This window comes from Ochotona curzoniae, unplaced genomic scaffold, assembly GCF_017591425.1.
Source record: "Ochotona curzoniae isolate NIBS_2020 unplaced genomic scaffold, NIBS_Ocur_1.0 contig_1071, whole genome shotgun sequence".
Classification (NCBI taxonomy): domain Eukaryota; kingdom Metazoa; phylum Chordata; class Mammalia; order Lagomorpha; family Ochotonidae; genus Ochotona; species Ochotona curzoniae.
Window position 1 is genome coordinate 21,777,426 of NW_024464939.1, and position 26,336 is coordinate 21,803,761.

At 37.8% G+C, this 26,336-nt stretch overlaps 1 protein-coding gene across 1 annotated transcript in view; it reads left to right on the forward strand.

Moving 5' to 3' along the window:
- Window positions 1-26,336, forward strand: part of CPA6 (carboxypeptidase A6) — a 293,134-nt gene that overhangs the window by 173,663 nt on the left and 93,135 nt on the right. Inside the window, exon 3 of the mRNA XM_040994660.1 lies at window positions 20,426-20,550. Within this exon, the coding sequence (XP_040850594.1) occupies window positions 20,426-20,550 (125 nt within the window). The remainder of the gene's footprint in view (window positions 1-20,425; window positions 20,551-26,336) is intronic.

Genomic DNA, 26,336 nt, shown 5'->3' on the forward strand with positions numbered 1-26,336 from the left:
GGCTATAACTACCTGATCTATTGCTAAGCACTTGAAACATGTTACTTTGTGGTCTGCTCACGTATGATGCCAGAACCTAGTTCTCATGTGGTTAACAAATAGACATGGAATCCATCGTGTTCTTCACCTATCAGTCTCTTCATTTTCTTGGGTCAGTGCATTTTGGTAATTGGCTGATGCCAGATTTTCTGTAAACACTGGGTTCTTTATTCCCATAAGAGCCTTTCCTGACTATTAACCCTTATAACTCCTCATAGTAGGATGAAACTTTTGAATATAATGGATATGTTTCTGGCATAAGCTGTGATGATTTCACAGATGTATACTTTTGTGCAAACACACCAAGTTGTACACATTAAATGGGTACAATTCTTTAGCATGTTAAACACACCTCAATAGAGTGGTTAAAAAAATAAAATAAATGATCCTATTAGTCAAACTGCTTATAATCCAAAATTGTTTCTTTCCATTTTTTCTCTTCTCTTCCCTTTTGCTTCCCTCTACTTTCTCCACAGGAAGTGATCTCTACTTAGCTAAGACACAAGTAGTGTGTTACTGATTATTTCAGGAGGTGCATGTGTTATTACTGTAAAATTTTTTAAACTTTTTCTCATTGAACTACATTCATGCAAAAAATATTTCCTAACATTATGATCTACTTCACCTCCATGTCATATTTTTATGTGCCTTTTCAAACTATATCAGTCTCAACACTATAGTATAGATCATGAACACCATGAAATTCACATACATACTAGCCATTTGTGGAATGAACCAACAGATGAGTGATCATCTCTCCTAATCATCTCTCTCTCCCTATGCCTCTCAAATAAATTAAAAATTGTAAGAAGCAGAACTATACATGACACAGTGAATTATATGTATACTCCACATCAAAATATACTTAACAGATTTGCCTTGATAAAATTACATAAATTGACATTTACCAGAGGATAAAGCAGCATGATATCTCAAGAGAAAGGTCATCTAAATATTCCTAGAGTACTGTTGACTGAGATTATTCTGGAAATGTAAGCAGCTTGAGAGTGAGGGACATCTGGTTTGGTGCTTAAGCTTTACAGTGACTATCAGACTTCATGACTTATTCATCACCATTTAGTCAGAAAATCGTTTGCCTGAGTTTCCCCAGCCTAACTCAGTGCTCTGTCTGCTACACACAGCAAAATGATGTGATGGCTGCTCCGGAGCTGGCACGAGCATCATCAGGGGTCCATTTGGTGAAGGATGTATTGAGCCACCTGAGATTCTGACAGCACGTCCTGACTATATTACTACTCTTGGGATCAGAAATATTTCCCCATTTTCCTGTATTTATCTCAAACCTAATTATGGTTAATTCCACTGGCTCCCTGAAATTCTTTGTGACTCTATACGCTGAATGTCATTTTAGTTATTCACATAACTGCCACCTGCTCAATTGGCAAATATTCAGAATTTTTGAAAAGTAATCATGAAGAGGAAAAAAGAGATAATTTTTTTCTGGAGATCATAAGTGTAGAAATATACTTAAAACTGCTGAATTATATATGTAAATATTTTAATAGTAATATAATTTAGTAATAGTGAAGAGAAATTTTCATTCATACCATGAAATATGTCATTTAAGAAAAATCAATATCTTAATAGGTACTATAGAACTTCACAAAATCTCCAAGAAATTTTCCTGGTTCTTGGGAGTTTAATTTTATGTATGTCAAACAAACTTAAGATTGCATTCAACTGACATATTTACAATCTGAAGATTAAGAAAGAAGTATGGTGTATTTGCTGTCATCGTATAATTTACAAACCAGACGCCTTGATTTAGTGCAGGAAAGCAATGCTTAATACTTCCAAATTTTAAAAAAAATGGTTCATTCATATGCATTCCTGTTTTCAGCGAGAAAAACAAAAGCACAAAAAAATTTCAAACAGAATATAGCTAGACTATCATTTCTCTTTTTTAATTTTTGTATTCTTATTAGACTTCATTTATATAAAGGAAATAAATTTCACATATTAAAATGTATGTGGTTGTGAGAGCACAATGATACTTCTCCCCCTCCTTTCCCTCCCACCATCCTGCCCTCCCATCCTTTGCACTCCTTCCTTTCCCATGCTTCCCTCAGTTTATACAATGACGTGCCTTAAAAGTACCTGTGCCAGACCCTGTACTGGCAAGCACACACAAGAATCAGGTTTGGGATCATCTCAGATGAAGTTTCTTTGTAGATCCCTCCAACTGAACTGCTGATCTCAAACCCCCAATCATGAAGAGACTATGTCAGCCAGTGGATTCTGAATAGGTTTTATCATGATTGGAACAGCGAGATTGGCAGCAATACAGACCTGTTGAACTGTCAAAACTGCTTGAGCAGGCGCCTCGGAACATGCCTCACATCAGGGACCTGGGATGGGTGGGAGGCTGGGTGGGAGACTGGGTGGGGCTTTTCCCTTTGTTTCTCCCCTGACCCCAGATACAGGGGGGGAAATGACATTAGTGTGGAAACAACGGTATTACCCACTTTCCTGTGGCCCTTGACCCTTTGCACCCTAATCAACTAAGCAGGATCATTTAAAAATAAATAAATCGATTTTTAAAAGTACCTCACAATACAAGTATAACCCTCTACTAAGTAAAGAATTGAACTAGTTGTAAGCAGAAAAGCCACTGATCCTCCTCAAGGGAATAGACAAGACCTATAAACAAGTCAGCTATCAAAACGTTGGTTTGATTCATATGCATTACATTTTTCCTGTACTCCATATGGTAGTTACCACAAATTAGGGAAAATGTGGTATTTCTCTTTTGTGAACTGGCTTCTTTCACTGAGCACAATAATAATTCCTGTCTTTTTAAGATTTACAAGTGATTTTGCTATACTGCAATGTATGGATTCCAGTAGATGCATTATACTCTAAAAGTAAGAAGGCTTTTGAGAAAAAATGCGTAACACTTGTGCGATAGAATACCAACCATAATCATCAATGCTCATAAAATGGTAGCAAAATGTAAAAGCTATGTTAAATTCTAATGATTAAATATTGTAATTTATATACATATGGAACATAAAGCTATGCTTTTACTATCAATAATTACATTAAATAATATCAGCTTGATGGAAAGGTGAGACAGGAGGGTTGAGCCACTGAACTTTGTAGTAGCAAAGACAGTATTCAAAAGGATTAGGAACTTCAAACAAGGGGAAATGTCTAAGCATTTGTCACAATGAGCCAACAGGGAGAATATGGGGCCAGTGGAGGTTGTGCACAACCCTGTATGCGCTGTTGCTTGCCATGTTCTACTGTACCAGGAATTGAAGTTCGGCTGTTGTTTCTTACTTGATGTTGTAAAACTAGTACACTAGGCAAATCATGCATGAACCAATGCACACTTGGCACTCTGATGAAATTATGTTATCAATCGTGTCAAACCTATTTCATGTCGAAGAAGTACACATTGTACCAGAACAGCCTGCATTTGCATTGAAACACTCTTCGAAAATATGAGTCAAAACAAATCAAGCATTGACTTTGGTCCTGTGCCTCCATCAGTATCCCAGCAAATCCTTCTTTGTGGTCGGATACAAGGGCATTTCAAAAGGTTAATGGAAAATGGGATTTAAAACTAAGTTTATTTTGGTACAAAAAATTTAAATCTATGAACTTTTTTTTCCCACAATACACATCTTCTATTAACTTTTAAGACCCCTCATAAATGAGATTTCCTCCAAAACTGACTTAAAACTTAACCTTTCTCAAAGAGTCACCACTGAAATAGAATAGTTGGTGGAGTGTTTCTAGATATAAAAAGTAACTATAGAGAATTTGAATGTTGTAAGACTATGGCTATGTTTAATGTTAATGCTGATGATTTGACAAGAGTACTCATTAAAGGTGGAAGGCTTCATAAAGTGTGGCTCCCAGACCTTAGGCTTCAGAATCACCATATTCAGGAGGAAGATTTCCTTGGGCCCAGACTGGGACCCTTGACATCAGGATGGTGGACAGAACGCCCCAGAAATCTTCATTTTGTGCCCAGATGAATTTGAAGTTTGAGAACCAATGACACCATGATTTCTTGCCTAAGAATGCAAATGAATATTGATAATGAGTGCATCCTAACCTCTTTTATGGGCATGTAGTAGCTAATACATCCTGACAATAGGCACTAAATGGGAGCAAGGCATTGCAAGAATAGGCAAGTGTTACCTGAGAGGGGATTTTATTCTTGAAGCATTGTACTGCATTGTGTAGGTATTCTCTGAGTTGACTTCAGGAATTAAATTCTCAGCTCCTGGCTTCCGTGTCCAACCTCAGTAATCATGAATATTTCAAGAATGAACTAGTAGATGGTCATTATCTGTATCTCTGTTCCTCAAATAAGCAATTTTTTAGAAACTAAATCTTATTCAGGTGAATACTTGAAAAATTTGCTTCCTTTAAAAAAAACATTTTCCCTCCATTTGAAATAACTCTAGTTGAAGCATGTTTTACTTTCTAACTCTTCCCTCTTTATAATGATGCAATTATTCTCTTGTTCCAAGCAGATAGTAACCTGACTCCAAGACGGAAGTTAGATTAGATTGTAAGGTTCATAGTCCCTTTCACCTATTATCCTATTCAAACTGTGCTGAAGTTCAACACTGAATTGCTTTGCTCTAGTTGAACTGTAAATGAGAATGGCTGCAGAATCATTTTATGATTATCTAAAGATAATCTTAGCTTTGTCAAGCCCAATACTTGAATTAGAATGAATCATTGTTCAGCTGGCAAGAACACATCCTGATCAGCAAACACAGCACAAGTCACACATTGCAAATACAAACTGACCAAATACAATGAGTTGGCCTGAAAATTTCCAAACTACCCATGCCTGTCTTCTTATCAAAACTTATCACTTGCCATTCATATACTTTTTTAAAAAGCAAGGAAATATTAATTTCATGATATCCATTTGATGAATACTAAATATTGGATGGGGAACAAGTTATAAATGTAACAATAGCCCATTTTGTTGAATATAGTTTAGTAAATTATTTTTTAGAAATTATCAAATTTGCTTAAGCTTTTATACTAATTATCATTTACAGGACTCACTATCTTTTAAATTTTATCAGCCTGAATTCATGTCACTTTCTCTTCACTAATATTAGTCACTCTTCATTATTTTGTTCTTAAGAAAATTTTCTAACAATTATTTGTATTTGAAAGGCAAATTTTTATATATATAGAGAGAGAGCTCTTCCATCTGCTTGCTTACTCTCCAATCACAACAGCTAACACTGAGCCTATCCAAAAGCAGGAGCCTCTTCCATGTCTTCCACATGGGTGCAGGCACCCAAAGCAGGGTCCTCCACTGCTTTCCTACATTATAAGAAGAAAGCTAGATCATAAGTGGAACAGCCAAGTCTAGAACCTGTGTCCATTTGGAATGCTAGTGCTGCAGCTAAAAGATTAGCCTGTATGCCACCACAACAGCCAATTCTCATTTAAAATGTTTTTCAAAGACCGAGTTTTGGTTTTGTTGATCCTTACTGTTTTATGTTCTATTCATCAGTTTATAATTACATCTTTACTATGTCCTGCTTTCTGTCCTTTTGTAATTTTCAGTGCTGTTACTTTTCTACCTTCTTGGTTTATTTATCCTCTTTTTGGTTTTTAAAAAGTATATAGTGCACAAATTTCATTATACTTCACGATACAAATTTAGGATCATGTTGATTTTTCCCACCCTCACCTCTCTTCTACCTGAATCTCCTACTTACCCTGCTTCTTCCTTAGTTTTGTTTTCAGATTTTTACAATTGCAGACTTTATTTTACCTCACAATCACAGTTTTTCCACTCCAATAGCTAATGATATCAACATATAGAAAGTTGCACATTTTAAAAATCCTACTCCCATAAATAATAATTCTTATAAATTCCTAAAATACTTAACAGTAACAATCCCAAAATGGCCATCAAGCTCTTATTGATTACATTTTTGCACTCTGTTTATTAGTTGTGATAGATCAAGGAAAGCATATGATATTTACTTTTTGAAATTAGCTTATTAAGAACAATGGTTTCCAATTGTATCTATTTAGCTGCAAAGACAGCTTAAAAAGGACTGAGTAGGATTCCCTAGTTTATATGTCTATGCTATTTTTAAACTTTAAAATGTATTTTAAGTGATACATAAATACTGTATGTATTTACGGGGTACAAGATGATGTTCAATACATGAATATATTGCATAACATTCAAATTAAGGTAGACCTTTTTATCTCCTCAAATGCGTATCTTTCCTTTGAAGTGAGAATATTTAAAAATATTTCTTACAACATTTTGTTTCTTAGAAAAATTACAATATACTACCTTTTGTCCCCCTATTGTGAAATAGGATATCAGAACTTCTGTCTCTTATCCAGCTGTAGATTAGTGCCCATTGATCAATCTTCCCAAATTCCTCCAACTCTGTATTTTCCCCAGACTCTAGTAACCACCATTCTACTCTCAAATTCTAATAGATCAATATGAGACACCTTGTACTTCTATATCTTATCCTTCTGTACTTAAATTATTTTACTTAACATAATGATCTCTAGTTCCAACTGAGTTCTTACAAATGACAAGAGTTCATGCTTTTTTATGGCAGACTAGTACTGCATTATGTATGTGTACCACATTTTCCTTATCCATTCAGTACTGGGTGAACATTTAGGTTGTTTTAATTTACATTTCCACCAACAATGTACAAGGATTCCCTTATCTCCATGTCCTCACTTTTTTTTAAAGATTTATTTATTTGTATTGGAAAGGCAGCTTAGATTTACAGAGAGAAGAAGAGACAGAGTGAAAGATCTTCCACATGCTGGTTCACTCACCCAAATGGCTGCAATGGCAGCAATGGCTGCAGCTGAGCTGATTGAAAGCCAGAAGCCAGGATCCAAAGCAGAGAACCCAGGCTTTAGACCAAGACTTTCCCAGGCCATAAGCAGAGAGCTGGATGGGAAGTGGAGCAGCCAGGACATAAACTGATGCCCACATGGGATCCTGGCACTTGCAAGGTGAAAATTTAGCCATTGAGTCATTGCACCTGACCCTTGCTTTTAGTCTTTTAACTCTTGAATAATAGTCATATTCACTGGAATGAGGTGATATCTAGAAAAATAATCAAAGATTTGTATTTTTAGATGATTAATAATTGTTTTTTCATTTATATGCTGGGTACTCACATGTCTCTTCCTTTGTACAACCTTGTAGATCTGTTGCCTGTTTCTTAATTGGATTATCCATTTTTAGTTACCAAATTCTTTGAGCTCCTTCTATATCCTTGCTATTAATACCTTGTCAGATGGATAGCCTACAAATATTTTCTATATTCTATAGGTTGTTTTTTCAATCTGTTCATTGTTACCTTTATTGTGCAAAGGTTCTTTGCTTAAATTCCACTTGTTTTTGTCTTTTGGCCTCATATGTATTTAGAGTCTTATTAAAAAAAGATCCTTGCACAGTCCAATATTCCATTTTCTCTGAGTTCTCTTCTATCAGCCTTTTCTCTGTATTCTCTCCTAATAGTTTCAAAGCTTCAGGACTTATATTTTAGTCCTTAATGTATTTCCAACTTATTGTTGTGAATAGTGGTAGGTGCCTAGTTTCCTTTTTGTGCGTGCAGCTACCCAATTTTCACAGTGTCATTCATTGAAAATATTATCATTCCTCCAAGGAGTATTCTTTGCACTGTGGTTAACTGTTACCTGGGGATGTGTGATTCTCTTTCCCAATGGCCCATGTGTCTTTTCATGCCAATACCACACTGTTCTAATTGCTGTAACTTTGTGGTGTGAAAATCAGGTATCGTAATATCTTCTATTTTGTTTCTTTTTATTCGAGATTGCATGGGCTCTTCAGGATCTTCTGGGGTCTTGTAAAAAATGTTGATGCTGTTTTCTCTAGTTATGAAAAGAAAACATGTTAGGGATATTACGCTTGGGATCACATTAAATCTTACATCTGTGTAGTACAGGCATTTTCATGCTAGTATTTCTTCCAATATATGAGGAAGAAATGTCATTATAATTATTTGTGGCCTCTTCAGCTTCTTTCATTAATGTTTTAGAATTTTTATTGCAGCCACTTTTCATCTTTTGGTCATAATTATTTCAGAGTTATTTTAGTAAGGTAACTATTGGTTTAGACACAAAACTCATCTGTTCTCTGTCTTTATTCAACTGTAACATGAACATTTAGAGTAATAAATGTCTGAAATGTCAGTCCCGATTTTACTGCAAGTTATTTAAACTTGCAAGCCTGGTTTTAACATCTCTAAATATAGAACATTCTAATCACTGATTTCTAAATTTAATTGCACTGTAATCAGAGAACATTTGTTTGACATCAGTTCTCTGACACTTGTTAAAAATTGTTTTGTAGCCTGGAAGTGGGTCATTTTTCATAAAAATTCTCTGTGTTCTTTGGAAGAGAATATAATCTTTCAGTTACTTAAATATAACTGAAGAGTTACTACTTATAACTCTATGATACTGTCATATATTTTGAGGCTTTTGCCTCAATATCAGATGCACTCAGGTTAATATTTATAACTTTCTTTTAAATGTTTAATTGTTATACAGTGATGTATGAATTACAAACCTATGCCTATGTGTATATACATATACAAACATATACAAATACTTCACAGAAGTTGAAAATAATAGATAATGTTTGATAATTTAATTTTTGTAAAATGTTTTTAAGTCTACATAGGATATGCAAAAATTTCATGGAAATGCGTGTTCTGAAAAAATATGCATGAATTTCAAAAGATCGCACAAATGCAAACATCTTTTAGTTCTACCACACACTTTCTGAAGCACCCACACATTTATATATACTATATAGTGATATAATATTACTGACGTGTGTCTGTGTATTACTTTTTTATTGTATTTTATTATTTTATTTTCCACAATACAGTTTTTTAGCTATAGAGATTTCCCACTTTCCTCTTACCTCCCTAGTTTCACCACCCTACATGTTGTCTTAAATTACCACATTAGAATATTCCTTGGAACAGTTACAAGTTACAATCTGCAATTGGAGTGTGTCATGGCATCATAAGTATAAACAGTGGTACAAAATCTAGTATGTCTAACTATATTGCAGGGCATCTGGCTTTTTATTCAACAGTAGAGAAGCATACTGCAATGTGCCTTCACTTCCCAGTATGCTAGTCTTCACTATAAAGTCCATCTATGAGAATATATACGCATATTTGCTTATGTATTTCTTTTGTATTTTGCATAAATGCTGCCTTATATCAGAAAGAACATATGAAATTTGTCCTTTTAGGGCTGATTTATTTCATTGAGCATAATGGCCTCCAGTTGGGACCATTTTGTTGTAATTGGCAGAATCTCATTAATTTTAGTGGCTCTATAGTATTCTAGGGAGTAGATGTACCATGGTTTCTTTATCCATTCCTCCTTCCCTGGATTATTTTCAGTTCTCTTGCTAAAGATCAGTTGGCTCTACATGTGTGGGCTCCTTTCTGGGGTTTCTATTCTGTTCCCTTGATCTGACTCTGTTTCTGTGTTAATACCAGCCTGATCTGGAGACCACTGCCCTGTAGTACGTCTTGGGGTCTGGAATTGTGACTCCTTCTGTTTTATTTTTACTGTAAACACTAGCTTTGGCTGTTCATGGTCTGTTGTGTTTACAGATGAATTTTTGATTCATTTTTTTCTATTTCTAAGAAGAATGTGGTTGGAATTTAATTGGGTCATATGGAATCTGCATATTACTTTAGGTAATACAGACATTTTAATCATATTGATCCTGCCAATCCACAAACATGGTAAATTTCTCCATCTTTTAATGTCTTCTTCTGTTTATTTTTTAATGTTATATAATTTTCATCATAAAGGACTTCCATGTCTTTGGTAAAATTTATTTCAAGATATTTAATTTAAGCCATGAAGTGGCATATGCCAGGACCATCGATTTATGTTCATTTTGTTCCCTGCAACCTTGTAAAATACCTATGAGTTCTGATAGTCACTTATTGAGTCCCTTGGTTCTCCTGTGTATTATGTCATCTGCTAATAGGGATAATTCAGTATGATGCTGACATTGGATTTTTTTCATATATTGCATAGTGTGTTGTAGAATGTTCCTTCTATGTGTATTTAGCTTAGAGTTTTAGCATAAAGCGATGTTAGATTTTATCAAATGCCTTCTCTGCATGTACTGAAATGATCACATGAAGAGCATCACATTTATTGATTTGCAAATGTTAAACAATCCCTGCATGCCAGGGATAAATCCCACCTGTTCCAGATGAATGATCTATCTGATGTATTGTTGGATTCTGTGTTTGGTATTTTGTTGAGGATTTTTGTATCCACGTTCATCAGGGATATCAGTCTGTTGTTTTCTTTCTCTGTTGTATTTCCATCAGGCTTTGGTATTAAGGTGATGTTGACTTCACAGAGTTTAAAAGGATTACCTCCTTTTTATTATTTTGAAAACCTTGTGGAGAGTTGAAATAAGTTCTAGAAACATTTGGTAGAATTCAGCAGTGAGCCAGTTGGTCCTGGGCTTTTCTTTGTTGAAAGGGACTTACTGAATCAATCTCTGTCTTGGTTATACTCTATTTGGGTAATTAATAAACTCATGATTCAGTTTTGGTAAATTGTATGTGTCCAGAAACCTGTCCATTTCTTCTGATTTGTTGGAACACTGTTGTTTGTGACAGTTCTTGACTATTTTATATGTGTCCAAAATATTCACTGTTGTATTTTCTTTTTCATCTGTGATCCTATTGATTCATATCTTCCCCCCCCTTTTTTTTGATTAATTGGGCTAGTGGGAATCTATTTTCTTTTTTTTTTAATAAGGATTGAAATTTTATTTTATTTTATTTATTCATTTTTTGAAGATTTATTTATTTTATTACAAAGTCAGATATACAGAGAGGGGGAGAGACAGAGAGGAAGATCTTCCGTCTGGTGATTCACTCCCCAAGTGAGCCGCAACGGCCGGTGCTGTGCCAATCCGATGCCAGGAACCAGGAACCTCCTCCGGGTCTCCCACGCGGGTGCAGGGTGCCAAAGCCTTGGGCCGTCCCCGACCACTTTCCCAGGCCACAAACAGGGAGCTGGATGGGAAGTGAAGCCACCGGGACCAGAACCGGCGCCCATATGGGATCCCAGGGCGTTCAAGGCGAGGACTTTAGCTGCTAGGCCATGCCGCCGGGCCCAGGGAATCTATTTTCTTAATTTTCTCAAAAAGCAGCTCTTTGATTCATATGTGGTTCTTTTGCTCTCTATTTCCTCCCTTATTTTGATTATTTCTTTTTTGCTTCTAATCTTAAGATTATTTTTGCTGGGCTTTTTTTCTAGCTCTTTCAGATGTATAATTAGCTTATTTACATGGTGGCTTTCTAATTTCTTTATGTAGGCACTGATAGCATTAAACTTTCCCATTAGCACTGCTTTGACTATGTCCCACAAGTTTTGGTATGTTGTGTTCATCCCTTCATTCATTTCAAAGAGCTCATTAATTTTCTCTTTGATTTCTTCTATAACCCACTGTTCATTCAGCAGCATGTTTGGTTTGGTTTCCAAGTATTTGCATGTCTTCTGGAGCATTTTGACTTGTTGGTCTCGTTTCTCTCCACGATGGTAGATGAAGATGCCTGGTACTCTTTTGATTTTTTTTAATTTGCTGAGGCTTGTTTTGTGGCCTACAATATGATCAATCCTGGGGATTGTGTTAAAAGAAGTTTTCTGGGGTGGATGTTGTGGCACAGCTAGTTAGGCTGTCACCTGATATGGGCATCCATGTGGTCTCTGGCTCCAGTACTGATTGCTCCACCTCTAATCCACTTCCTTGCTTGTGTGCTTTGGGCAGCAGAGAAGATTACCCAAAGACTTGGACCACTGCCAATCATGTGGATGACCCAGATGAAAGTCTCTCTCTCTCTTTATATATTATATATATATTATCTCTCTCCTTTTTTATCTTTTTTAAGCTTTTCATTTTCCTTTTCTACATAGTGCATATCTAACTTCCTTTAAAGTCCTGTAACCCCTCCTGCCAATAATACACTTACCTTAAGTTTCCATTTTTTGGTTTTGGTGGGTTTTTGTTTGTTTGTTTGTTTGTTTTTCTGGAGATAATCTGATAGCCCATATGCTAATTCACTCCCTAAATTTCCACAACTTCCATGGCTGAGCCAGCTAAAGTCATGACCCAGAATGCAATCCCTATTTTAGGAACTGAAACTTCTTTGGCCATCCTCTAATGCCTTCCTTGATCACAAGCAGGGAGTTGGGTGGGACGCGCATCAGCCTGGACATGGTACCCATATGGGATACTGACACGTGGACGTGAAGGATGAACCAATTGATGCACCAGCCTCTAGTATTTATCCTTCAAGGTCTTGTTTTTATGAGGTGTTGAAATGATTGGAAGAGGTGGAATGCCACTTTTTCATTCTAACATTTGACCTTAAAAAGGTTGTTCTGCCAATAGAGAAGAACATCAGTTAAGTCAGGATGAATGTGGTGGAAACCAGTTAAAGGAACTTCTGTTCTTCTAACTTGTCATATAAATGATGAGTGGACTCTTGTATTATACTACCAAAAAAATCAATCAGCATTTAGATTAGTAGGACCTATTTGAAAGGGTTTTTGCAAAGGGAAGCAATTATTTTCAAAAAGGAGATGGGATTAATTTTTTGAAGATTTTATTTTTATTGGAAAATCAGATATACAGAGAGAAAGAAGAGACAGAGAGGAAGCTCTTCATCTGATGATTCACTCCCCAAGTGGACGTAATGTTCAGAGCTGAGCTAATGCAAAGCCAGGAGTCTCTTGTGGGTATTCCAGGTGGGTGCATCATCCCAAGGCTTTGAACCATTTGCTACTGCTTTCCCAGGCCACAAGCAGGGAACTGAATGGGAAGTGGGCCACTAGGGTTAGAACGGCCCCCATATGGGATCCCAGCATGTACAAAGCGAGATTTTAGCCAATAGGCTACTGTATCAGGCCCATGAGTTAGAATTAATTTTTTAAAAATAGAATGGGGGTAGTGATTTGGTCTAGGAGTTCAGATACCACTAAGACACATGCAGCCCACATCCAGGCCTAGATCTGATGCACAGGTGCACTTTAGATTCCAGCTTCCTAATCATACAGACTCTGGGAGTCAGCAGGTAATGGCTCCCAAGCATTGGCTGTCTCTCACTCACACAGATAACATGAATTGAGTTCCCAGCTCCTGGAAACCCCTAGCCCACCCATGAACACTGCAGGCATTTGTGGAGTGAACTAGCAAATTGAGAGCATTTTGTCTCTCTCTCCCAATCTCGCTCTCCCTTTCCCTGCTTCATTTCCTCTCTCCCACTTTCATTTCTTCTCTCCCCATTCCTCCCCTTCTTCTCCCCTTTCTCTCTTTTCCTTTCATCCTTCCCTCTCAAATGAACTTTGAAAGTTGACTTATTATATTGTTCATTCATTATTTATTAATTTATTATTTATCAAATCTGACCTAAGAGGTAATATAAATAATACAGAAAGGTAATGCTAGTGATAAATTGTTCAATCTTTCCTTTTGAATTTAAGGGCAGGGAAAATATATGAGTGAACTTTAGAAATATCTTTCCAGGAAAACGTAAAGTTTTCTTATTTTTAAAAAGTATATTAAATCTGGCATAATTATAGACTGTATGTAGTGCTTGGAAATCAAGTACTCTAAACCATTTATTTATAATTAAGCAAGTTAATGCTCTAAGATGTAACACATCAAAGTTCAGATAGAACCACAAAAGAACAGCTCCTTTCATTTCTCCAAGACAATTTTTTTTCAGTAAGTGAACGATGAGTTTTGTTTGATTTCTTGAATTGCTGAGCCAGCGTCTAAAAAAAAAAAATGAATGCATAGCAAAATCTGAAGTGATTGCCAGTAAGTATTGAAGTCTAGAAAAGGGTCAGATTTTTAAATTCAAGTGCAATATCATACTGTCACTTGGAGACTAAATGGAATATTTCTGGATGTGCTGATCAAATATGCTGAAAAGACACCAGGGATAAAATACGTCATCATTAAAAGAGGAGCGAGGTAAATCTGTTACTTGATGCCTTGCAGCCCAAGGGCTCTTCAGACATCTTTCTTATATGGAGCCAGGTGACATGCCAGTTGACTTCTAATTATTTCCACCCTACTACAGACCAGACTGAAGATTTTCAGTCTCAAGTACAAATTGCTTTAAGCTAACAAAACAGGGTAAAATATTATTTCCATCTTGTAATGAGTTCCTTGAGTGATGGTTACATTGTCAGAGCCTCAAGCCTAGAGGTGAGGAACTTAAAAGTCCTCAAATGTTCACTTAGAGGGCAGGAACTGAAGGAAGGGATGTTGTTGCCTTTAGATGAAAATGATGGTGACGTCAGTGCTATATAAGATACAGGGTGCCAAGGTCAGGTGTAAGTGACTTTGTCATTCCTTGAGGTGGACCAGCACAGGTGGATGTCTTCATTCTGTAACTTCGGAGAAGAAAGGTGCAACTTCTTCTCTATTTTCTGGAGATTCAATAGGAGAATCTGCAAACAGACTGACCACAGAGAAAGTAACAACAGGAAAAGCACATGGGTTTATTGCACGGACCAAGGTATCCCCGCAAACTGAGTGCCCAATAACCCAATGAGATTTAGAAACTTGCCCCTCAGCGTTAGTGGGTTAGTGTAATAAATAATTTTAAGCAGAGATGAATGAGCCCACATTAGGATGTGATTATCAGTAGAAAACAATGAAAGAAACATGATACTGTGAAAGGGGATAGCAAGGGTATTTGGCCTAAACTTGGAAGTCAGGCAAACTTTGAAAGAGATTATCAAGATCCTAACAGAGAACTCAAAGGAAATGAGTCCCGACCAAAAAGACAATATTCAGAGTAACTAAAGGAGAGGGCATTTGGCAAAGCAGTTAAGACACTACTCGGGATGTCCATATCTCATTTCACAGTTCTTAGGTTTGAGTCCTTGCTTCACTTCTTATTCCACCTTCTCACGTTCATCCTTGCAGCCAGCTGGTAGTGACTCAGGTGCTTGGGTCTGTGTCACCCACATGGGAGACCCAGATTCAGTACCGGGCTCCTAATTTCAACCAGATACAACCCTGACTGTTGCTGATGTTTGGCAAGTGAACCAGTGAATGAATGAAAGATTTTTCTCTATATCTTTCTCTGCATTTATGCCTCTCAAATAAAGTGAAAAATAATTAATTTTTAAAAGAGTAACTAAAGGAAAAGTGGTGGGCCTGGTGATTCAAATGCTATCATTCCATATTGGAGCATTGGATTTCATTTCCTGCTCTGTTCCCAATTTGAGTTTCCTACTGACGCAGACTGTGAGACAGCCATGATGACTGAAATAGTTGGACCTCTGACACTCACATGGAAACCTACATTGAATTACATTGAAGCTCCTGGATACAACCCCAATCCAACCCTTGTTATCAAAGCATTTAGGAAGTAAATCAGCAGAGGAGAGCTCTGTCTGTCTCTATTTTCTCAGGTAAACACAATTTTTAAGAACAGTGTATTTGTATGTGTTAATATCAAATTAGGGTGATTCCGTAAATTAAATCAAGCAACAGTCAACTTCATACCTAATGCTAAGTTATCTTACTTGGAAATTTATTATATGGCACATGCACTCCCTGCTTAGCACTTTTCCAAATCAACCAAAAATATAGAACAGGAGACTTCTTTTCCATGCTATTCCATTATTCGGAGTGGCTGAGACGCCAGCCATCTGTTACAAGCTGAGAGAATACCTCAACAATTCCCACACCCTTAGCAGTCACCCTGAAGTTGCTGAAAGACAATGAAAGTTATCCTGGTGACACTGAAGTAAGTGGATGGGCAGCCCTGACCTAAAAGACAGAAGTAGGTCAGGCCAGTAAGTAAGCCCAGCACAAGAGCCAAGGAATCCATAAAATCTGTGCCAAACTAAATGGTGATTATTTTTTAATTGCAAGAAAAAAATGCTTCCTGTTCTTAAAAACATTTGTCATTTACTAAATGCTCACAAGTCACCAGCCAGTGTTGAATATATTGTATGCATTGATTTTACACACTTTGTATTGTTTGTGTATATGTGACTTACACGCATTAATTTGTCAGGCCTAAAATATTATGTATCATTTCATGTTACATAAAGCACAGAGAGCTGCAGGAAAGTGTCCAAAGTCACACAGGTAATAAGCAGCAGAACTGGGACTCAAATTCAGGCTGCCTGGCCCTGGTGCTTAATTACAGCTGTAATCTCTACAATGATAATAAAAGTAACAACCACAAACATTGTGAAATAGTATAATGATCATCTTCCTTTTACTAATGAAGAAAGTAAAACCAAGAGAGACCTTGAAATTTGTCCCAACTCACATGTACACTAAATGCCAAGGCTAAATTAGTTCCTAGCAATTCCAGAACCCAGGAAATCACCACTGCAGTGATTTCAAATCCAGCTACTTGGTTTACTTTGTGTAGCTCTTTACCCCGCATCCGTACATTCACTCCAGGTTTTTGTTTTCCTGACCATGCTGTTCATCTTAACCAGAAACACCTCAAGCAGAGCTGTGTCTTTATTCCTTTCAATTCTTCCCTTTCTATGCTTTTCAAATCACTGTCATTTTTTGAGCTCTTTCTACATACCACGCTCTCCGCTGCATGCTTTACTTCCATTACTCCTACTAATCCACCCCCGCCACAAGCCTATGGGTTGGTTTTAAAAATGACCGTCGCATGAGGAAATTAAGACTTGGATTCAGCTAAAGGGACATGGCTGATGCTGCCAGAACTAGCATTCCATAGCTCAGGGAACCGGATTCCAAAAGTCCATACTCTTGACAGTGACACTAAACTCCTCCACCTTTTAAAGAGAGCTGAATATACTTGTATGTGATTGGCAATGATAGAAAAGAACACTTGGGAGCAGGTGCCACATTCCAAGCACAGAAGATTCTCCAAAGGAGTAGCTTTTCCTGCAGAATGTCAGGTGGCTGTTCTCAGGCAAGCCCTGAAATAGTGAACAGCTTGGAACAGTCTCACCAAAGTCGTTGATATTTCACTTATGTTGTAATCCAGAGACACACAGCTTGTTGTTCAGAGCTGTTTGTCTCTTCATCCAGATGTGGATTGGTCCCATGGATATGACTGATATTAACCATCCTCAGTGGAATTCTCAAAACGTTAAAATGCCTGGCTGTTAATACATAGGACAAGATAGCCTCTTAGGAAAGACTTCAAGATCTACTGAGCAAGATCACCTCAAATGCTAACCCTGAAGTTTCGCAGAAGCTTATTTTTCTGCAGTATTCTCAGAAGGTCCTGAAATCACTGGATCAGTAAATTGTGGGCACCAGAGCCTAGCACATCCTTATCAACCGTTCTGTTGCTCTGCCACTAGAAAGTGACTTAGCCACTGTAAACCTGCATCTTCTTGACCATTAAATATATCTGTACTTAATTCCTATACCTGAACATTATTGGAAGGTTGGATTGTCAGGTGGATGAATGAGCGTTTTACCAATCTCAGGTTACTGCTATTCCCCGTGTGTTGTAGAGATGTGGGCTCTATGCACAGACTAAAACATCCATGCTACCTATCCATGCATCCTTGCCCCAAACATGATTGGAGAAAATTTGAAAATTCATTTTAATCTACTCTTTTTTTAAATTTTTTTATTGTTAATAACATTGTATTATGTGATACAGTTTTATAGGCACTGGGATTCCCCCCACCCCTCCCGTAACCCTCCCCCCATGGTAGATTCCTCCACCTTGTTTTGTAACCAGAGTTCAAGTTCAGTTGAGATTCCTTCATTGCAAGCATATACCTAGCATAGAGTCCAGCATCTTATTGTCCAGATAAGTTCAACAGCTTCTTGGGGAGACCTTCTCTGGTCTGAAGGTAGAGCTAACAGAGTAAAATCCTGGTCAGTTAAAAGCCCAAACAAAACATCAGCAACAATATACAATGTTATGGAATTAATTGACATAGTATTGAGTAAGCAATATGGTTTTTTTTCTTTTTTATTACATTGCATCATGCAACACAGTTTTACGGGCCCTGGGATTCCCCCCTCCTCTCCCAAAAACCTGCTTCCCCCCCCCCCCCCGTGGTGGATTCTTCCATCTTTTGCATTACCACAGGTCCAATTCAGTTCAGATTTTTTTCCTTGCAAGCATCTACAAAGCATAGAGTCCAGCATCTTATTGTGCAGATAAGTTCAACAGTTTCATGGAGAGGCAAACATGTGGTATCTAACCTTTTGGGATTGGCTCATTTCCCTTAGCATTATAGTTTCAGTTGGGCCCATTTAGCCACAAAGAACTGCATTTTGTTTTTTTTTAATAGCTGAGTAGTATTCCATGGAGTAGATGAACCAAAGTAATCTACTCTTCTAATACCACAACAAACCATAATCCTAGGTTTTACAAATTCTTTCCATTTGTGTGTCCATTAAGCCATCTGCTTCCTGGTGGCATGTGAGTCTCCTGGGAAGAACTCCCAGGGTCTTTATGGAGGGTATGTCCCTTCCATGGATCATTACTGCAGGGAAGACACTATCTTCTCTTGGAGAAGGATTTTTAGCATTTACCTCAAAGACAGTACCTATGAACTCATCTATAGTGGTGATTAATTTTATTTTAAGTACCTGGAGCTCTCCACTTTTGAATATAGCAAAATTTTCTTGTCACTACAGGCATTTAGAGATGACTGGAAACTGTTACCTTGAACATCAAAAGTACATTTTTGTAATGGCTAAAGGTGTAGAAAACCCAGTATATGAACCAAGGTGAAAAATATAAAATGCTTCAACTCACAAAGGCAAGAAACCTGTCAGTCTTCACTGAAGACTAGAACAAGAACACATGACACTGTTCTACAGAATAAATCATTAAGAAAAACAAAAAGTCTCTCAATCATGTTAATTGTGCAAGTGAGACAAGCTAGAATATTAACTCTCCTCTTCTGGAAACTTAAAAGATGTGTTATGAACACATCTATTAAGGACAGTGCAGTGTAGTCCTAGATGTATCCTTGCCCAGGGGCTGACAGATGGATGCAGTAGCCTCTCAGCATCCCTCCTGAACCCACATTTGTGTGCTCTTCCATGACTGTTGACTGACGTATTAGCTGACTCGGGTTTGCCCTTGTCAGTGGGAAGAGTTAGCTGCTGGTAAGAAAATAGGTAAACTCTCTGTCCCTAAAATAAAAGTCTCCTGATACTGTTCCAGGTTGAATTATCCCAGTAGAAGGATATTTCCTTGAGTCACAAAATGTTTTTGGTCTTCTAGAGTTTCCTTGCAGCATGCAGACTCTGAAATCTCAGGGTGATAAAATAACTAAAGCTTACCAGATAAGGGCTTAGCATCCATTAAAGATTCCTAACAAAACCACGAGATGCAAGAGGAAACCCAAAGCAGAGAAAAGAAGACAGGACTGCAAAAACCATGTCCAACTGGAAATGCTACTCTAAGCTCTTGCAATTGATAAAGTCCCTCTGCCTTCCATCTTTCAGTCCTTCTTTGAAAAACTCAGGGCTCCTACCAGCTGCAGAATGCTGAACAAAGCACTGGGACACTTACAGTATGGGAAACAGATGTGGATCCTGCTTTTCTGCAGGAGTGAATGTGTAGTGAAATGCCACATGGAACGAGGTCGACAGTCATGCATCAAAATAATGATTGAACAGATAATATGCCCTGGGCACTATTTTATACACTTATCAATGGGAAGTGTCTGTTCTCTTTGGGCAAACACTTTGCTGTCATGGATTTTATATTCTGGTAAGACAAAGTTTCATCATAAAAGAAGCACAAAGTGATTTAAAAACTATAGCAAGAAGACCTTCTCAATCTTTGAAAAGGGCTGTTTCTATTGGCGTGTGAAGGCTGACTTGGGGAAGGCAGAGGCACCTGGAGAATGGTCCATTTAAAGTTATCCGAAGTGGGGGGTTTAAGTTATCAAAAGCTATCAAGCTACCACAATTTGCTTTGTGTGATAGAATGAAAGAAAATAAATCTTTCTCCTTCTTTCACTTATTTAAATATTTTCACAATAAGTAATATCAAAATAATATTGAAGTTATTGTTGAACTATTTTATCTCCTTTTTACCATGTGGCTTTAACATGTTGATCTTTGAAGTGTTAGTTTTAAATGATGATCAGATTATCCATGGATATGATAAAATTCAGAGACCAAATTCAAGACAAAAGAGTTTGACCTTGCTTATACGACCTTTTAGTCTAACCCAGAATGTATTCTTGTTAATTCATGAAAACAAGATGATGTGTTTGACATTGTGACATGGATTTTTCCCCACCTACATTGAATATGAATTATAGGTTGGTTCCTGCACTACAGGTGGATTTGTGGCAGCCCAGCAGCATCTCCTATGTATCAGAAGGAGCAGTTGTTGATGTCCATATTCTTCAAAATGCTTCCCAAGCCTTGTTAGCCTTCTTACATGAGGCCAACATCCAGTACACGTGAGTATTCTTTTTTGCTTGCTTTAAAATTCGCTTGTACTAAATTAAACCTAATTATGGCTGTATTCAGGTTATTTGTCAAGTACTTACAACAGTATTATAGCTAGGGTTTCTTCTTATTAGGAAATCTGACCTGACTGTATTCCCTCTTGATGAGCTTATTGATCTAATAGTGGAAGGAAACAACCACATCAACACATCATTTCACTGTTGCTACCGAATGATCAGTATCCACATAGACTTTTCCTATGAAGAAAAGAGAGAACAGCCTAGAAAGACCTGGAGTGGATTAAAAGGAAGGGGCAGAAAAGGATTCCTGCAGGAACTGTGTCAACCAGAAAGCAGAAAAGACCTGGGTTCTGGAAGGCAGAGGGAACAATAAGGAACAGAAAGAAGCAACAGAGAAGTTCCATATTATTTTGATACAATGTCCAAGTCAGAAAAAAAAAAAGAAAGAAGACACTGGATAAGCAGGGGTAGGAGTTCAGAACTCATCTTGTGGATGGTGCTCCCCACGGGAAAACGTAAGTAATACAGTCACGTATCAGTAGAGAATAGGGGAATATAGTGAAAATCCAGGTAGGAATGGAGTGAGGCTCCGAATTAGAACCAACATAATGGGATCAGAAAAGCACACAAAAAGACATCCTGGAAATAAAATTGTCTTGAGCGCTCCACACAGTTAGAAGCAGATGAAAAGGAAAAGGTCAAAGGATGATGTTAGTTTTCTAGTTTGAGTGATTCAATAGATATATTTGAACAAAATTAGATATGTTGAATATTTTTAGGAAATTATTAGAACAACAGAGGACAGCAAATGGAAGATGGTCACAGAGATCAGAAGAAACAAAAAACTTCGGAGAAAGGGAATACAGCACATTGCCAGGTGCTATCGTGACATCCAGCACAGAAAGGACTAATCAGACTCCACGGATGTTGGTGATGAAGAGTGTATTGCTAATGCTGCTGGCAGGATTAGAACATTAGAAGAAGAAAACAAAGAGGTTGGCAGGAGGTGAGGACCTGAAAGAGTAGAGTGGATTATTGTTTTTCAAGTTACAACAAGGTGGGAATCAGAGATTGAAAAAGGACTACAGTGTGATGTAACAGCATTGACTTCCATTTGAGAGACTGGGGGCTTGGATAACAAGGCCAGGTTATATTACCCACTGGTATATGTATAGGTCATGTCTGGGAGTGAGCAAGGCTGGACCAATTCATAATACCCACCAGCAGATCTCAGAACCAGGAGAGGGTGCAGGACAGGCCTCATTGGGCCACAACACTAGCTAGCTCACATTAGGGCCAGGACTGGGGGTGGGCTGAACTGGCTGGGCTGGGCTAGGCTGCAGCTCCCACCAGCATGAGCTGGAGTCAAATGCAGACCAGACCAGGCCAGGCTATACTAACCAATGGCAAATGCCAAGGTGAGACAGGCTATGCCAGACTAAACCACAGCACCCATCAGTACACATGAGACCCAGGGGGAAGGATGTGAGCCTGGGTAGGGGGCAGCACAAGATATGCCTGCTGGGCTACTGCTCCCACTGGTGAGCATGAGAACTGGGACTGGGAGAAGACCAGACCAGGCAGCTTACAACACCTGTTGCCCTGTATGTGAGCTGGGCTAGGGGGAATATGGTCAAAGCAGTATTAAAGGGAAGTTTATAGCAATAAATTCCAATATCAAAATATAAAAATGTCTCAAATAACCAACATAACAAAAGATGTCAATGATCAAAGAAAGCAAGAACAGATTAAACCCAATGTTGATAGAAAAAAAATCAAAGCAGAAATAAAATATATTTCAAAAATGTAATATGTAAATGAAATTAAGTTAGTTATTTTGAAAACATAAATAAAACCAACAAACCAACTAAGCGAGAGAGATACTCAAATAAATAAAATCAGAGATTAAGAAGTCATTACAACTGATGTCACAGAAATACAATAAATCCTTACAAATTATAAATATATGCCACAAAAGTTGAAAACATTTTTTAAAGATTTATTTATCATTATTGGAAAGGCAGATATGCAGAGAGAAGGAGAGATAGAGAGGAAGATCTCCCATTTGTTGACTCACCCCCGATGTGGCTGCAACAGCCAGAGCTGCGCCAACCCGAAGCCAGGATCCCAGATCCTCTTTCAGTTCTCCCACGTGGGTGCAGGGGCCCAAAGCTTACAGCCATCCTCAACTGCTTTCCCAGGCCACAAGCAGGGAGCTGGGTGGGAAGCAGGGCTACAGAATACAAACTGGCCCTCATGTGGGATCCCAGTGCATGCAATGTGAGGACTTTAGCCGCTAGGCTACTGTGCTCAGCCCTTGGTTCACTCCCACGTGGTCACAATGGAGTATATCTGAAGCCATGGCTCAGGAGCCTCCTCAGAGTCTCCCACATAAGTACATGAGTTCAAGGCTTTGGGACATCCTCTAATGCTTTCCCAGGTCACAAGCAGGGAGCTAGAAGGGAAGTGGAGCAACCAGGACACAAACCAGCACCCGTATGGGATCCTGGCACATGCAAGGCAAGGACACAGTCACTAGGTTTGCACGCTGGGCCTGAGATAAGTGAATTTCTAAGCACACACAGCTTAACCAAAATTGAATCGTGTTCAGGCATAGAAAACCTGCATAGATCAATAGTGAGGTCAAATCAATAATCAAGACTACCAACAAATAAAACCCTAGCACAAGGTGGTTTCACTGCTAAATTCCACCAAGTAATTATTTTCAAAGTATTCCAAAAGCAATTTTTCCAAATCTTTCCAAAAAAGAATGAAACCTCCAAAATTGATTGCTTGAGATTAACATTGCCCTAACACCAAAAAAGCACACAATAACAACAGTAACAAAAAAGCCACCATTTAGTCCCCCTGATGAACATAGAGATTTCAGCAATTTACTAGCAAGTAAAATCCAACAGCACTTTAGAAACATAATATACCATGCTCAATTGGGATTACTCCAAAGTTTCAGATATAACTCAGCATTCTCAAATTAATAAATAACACATCAACAAAATGAAGGATAATAGACTATACAATCATCTCAACAGATGCAGAAAAAGCATCCTATAAATTCAACATCCAACCATTATTAAAATTCTGAAAAGTTTAGCTACAGAGGGATCGTATTTGAATATAATAAAGGCCATAGATGACATAATAAATGCTTTGTATGACAAACCCACAACCAACATCCTGATGAATGGGAAAAATCTGGAAACATTTCCTCTATAAACAAACTGGAAAAGGATGTCTACATCTACTACTTTTATCCAGTAGTATCCTGAAAGTCTTAGAGAAAATAGGCCAAAAAAAAAATACCAATAGGAAAAGAGGAAGTGCAATTATTTTTTGCAAATGATAGGACTTCAAATACAGAAAAACCTAAGGACTCTACAACAAAACCATTATATCTGATAAGCACATCATGTTATGAAATCAATACATAAGGTCAGTAGCATTTTTGCTCAAAAATAATTAACTCACTGGAAAACAAGCCAAAAAAATACTCTCACTTATAACACTCCCCCAAAATACTTAGGAGTACATTTAACCAGGGAACTTTACAGTGAAAAAAAATAAAGCATATAATGAAAAGTATAAAATATAGCGTCCAGCTACAGTTCCAGCATACCATATGGGTGCTATTTCAAGCCCCAGTGGCTCCACTTTGGATTCAACTCCATGCTAATGGGCTGAGAAAATAACCAAGGAAGGCCCAAGTCCTCGGTCTCCTATAGGTATGGGGGAGACCTGAAAGTGCTCCGGGCTCATGGCTTCAGACTGGCCCAGCTCCAACGATTTTGGATATTTGGGGAATGAACTAGGGGATCTAAGATCTTTCTCTGTATTTCTCCTTCTCTTTCTGCCTTTCAAGTAATAATAAATAAAACCTTAAAAATAATTAAAGAAACTGAAGAATGAAAGAATAGAATATCATTTCATATTTGTAGAATTATTAATAGGGTTAAATGTCCATACTACCCAAAATAATTTACAGGTTCAGTGAAGACCGTCAAAGTATCAATGACTTTCTCTACAAAACTAGAAAAAGTCTTGACATTTTTAGAGAAGCACAATGTATCCCAAATAGCGAAATCAATCCCCAGCATAAGCAACAAAGCTGAAAATATCACAGTACCTTCTCTAAAAGCTTACTACAGAGCTGTAGTAACAAAAGCAGCATGATGCTATGATAAAAACAGACATATTGACAAATGGGACAGAATAGAGATCTCAGAAATAAATTCACACAGATAGAGCCAGCTGACATGTGCTAGAACTAAATGGGATGTGGGACAGACTGGTCAAGCCTGCAGTACATACTGGCAAGCATGGGAACCAGGGTAGAGGACAGAAATGGTGGGGATTATGGGGAGTCGCCCCAACTAGGCTGCAGCTCCAACTGGTTTGTGTGAGGACTGAGTATAAAGTGGGTAGGATCAAGGTGGACTACAACACCCGTTGGTTTAAGAGGAAGACAAGGCTGGGAACGGACCCAGCAATCGCAATGACCAGCATGTGCATAAGCTGATTGGTGTGACAGATGGTGTTGGAGTCTGTACTAGCAAACTCATGCAAGAAACAGGTCTGGGATCATCTCAGATGAAGTTTCTTTGGAGATCCCTCCAAATGAACTGCTGATCTTAGAACCCCAACCATGAAGAGACTGTTGGCCAGTGGATTCTCAGTAGGTTTCATTGCGATTGGAACTGCGAGATTGGCAGCAATCCAGAACTGATGAACGATCAAAATTGTTTGAGCAGGACCCTTGGAACGCGCCTCCCGTTGGGGATCTGGGATGGGTGGGAGGTTGGTGGGGCTTTTCCCTTCGTTACTCCCCTAACCCAAGATACAGGAAAACATGATAATATTAGTGTGGAAACAATGGTATTACCCTCTTTCACCCTGTAGCCCTTGACCTTTTGTACCCTAATCAACTAAGTAAGATTATTAAAAAACAATTTTAAACAATAAACAAATAAATAAAAATTTTAAAAATAATAAATAAAAACGTGCCACATGGGCCTGTGATGGCCGCTGAAAGGTGCTGGGGTGGGCTGATGCCTCCATGGAAAGGACCTGTCTGTTTGTAAGGGTGGGACAAGATACACAAAATGACCATGGCATCCTGGTCCACACAGGTACAGCCATGCTAGAAAGATATTTGCAGTCTTGTTGAAGTACTGAAGTACTTTTTACAGAAAAGTATTTTATTTGTGATTTTAGAACAAAGTCACAGCTGTGCATAAAGTCATTCTTCATACAGGACACATTTTATTCACTGCTGTAGCATTGTAAGCTTTGATTTTCCAAATGCCTGGCAGAAAATAGCTTGGCAGTTATACCCATAGGTACTCAGTAGCAACTCACATGCTTTATTAATCATTTTTCAGTAAAAAAAGAATATACCCATTAGTTTAACAAGTTTCTATTTCCTGTCATTAAATATAGCTCATGTGAAACTGATACAGAATAAAATATCACACTGTGTGTCACAGAGAATGGAATCTTAAGAATGAATGTTTGAAACCAGTTGTCTCTCTTAGAGAAAAATAATTTTGAATTATGAATTTTGTTAGTCCCAAGATAATAACACATGAGACTCAAATAAATTCTGTGGTCCCAGTAGGTAGAGATCATTTTAATTGACAGTTATTATTGCAGCCTGGGGTATTTTCAAAGGATTATCGTTCACTCTTTGCAGCTATAGATAATATGTAGCTACAGTGATCTTTGAAGTGGGAATCGTACCCTTTGGTGACCAACCCTTCTCA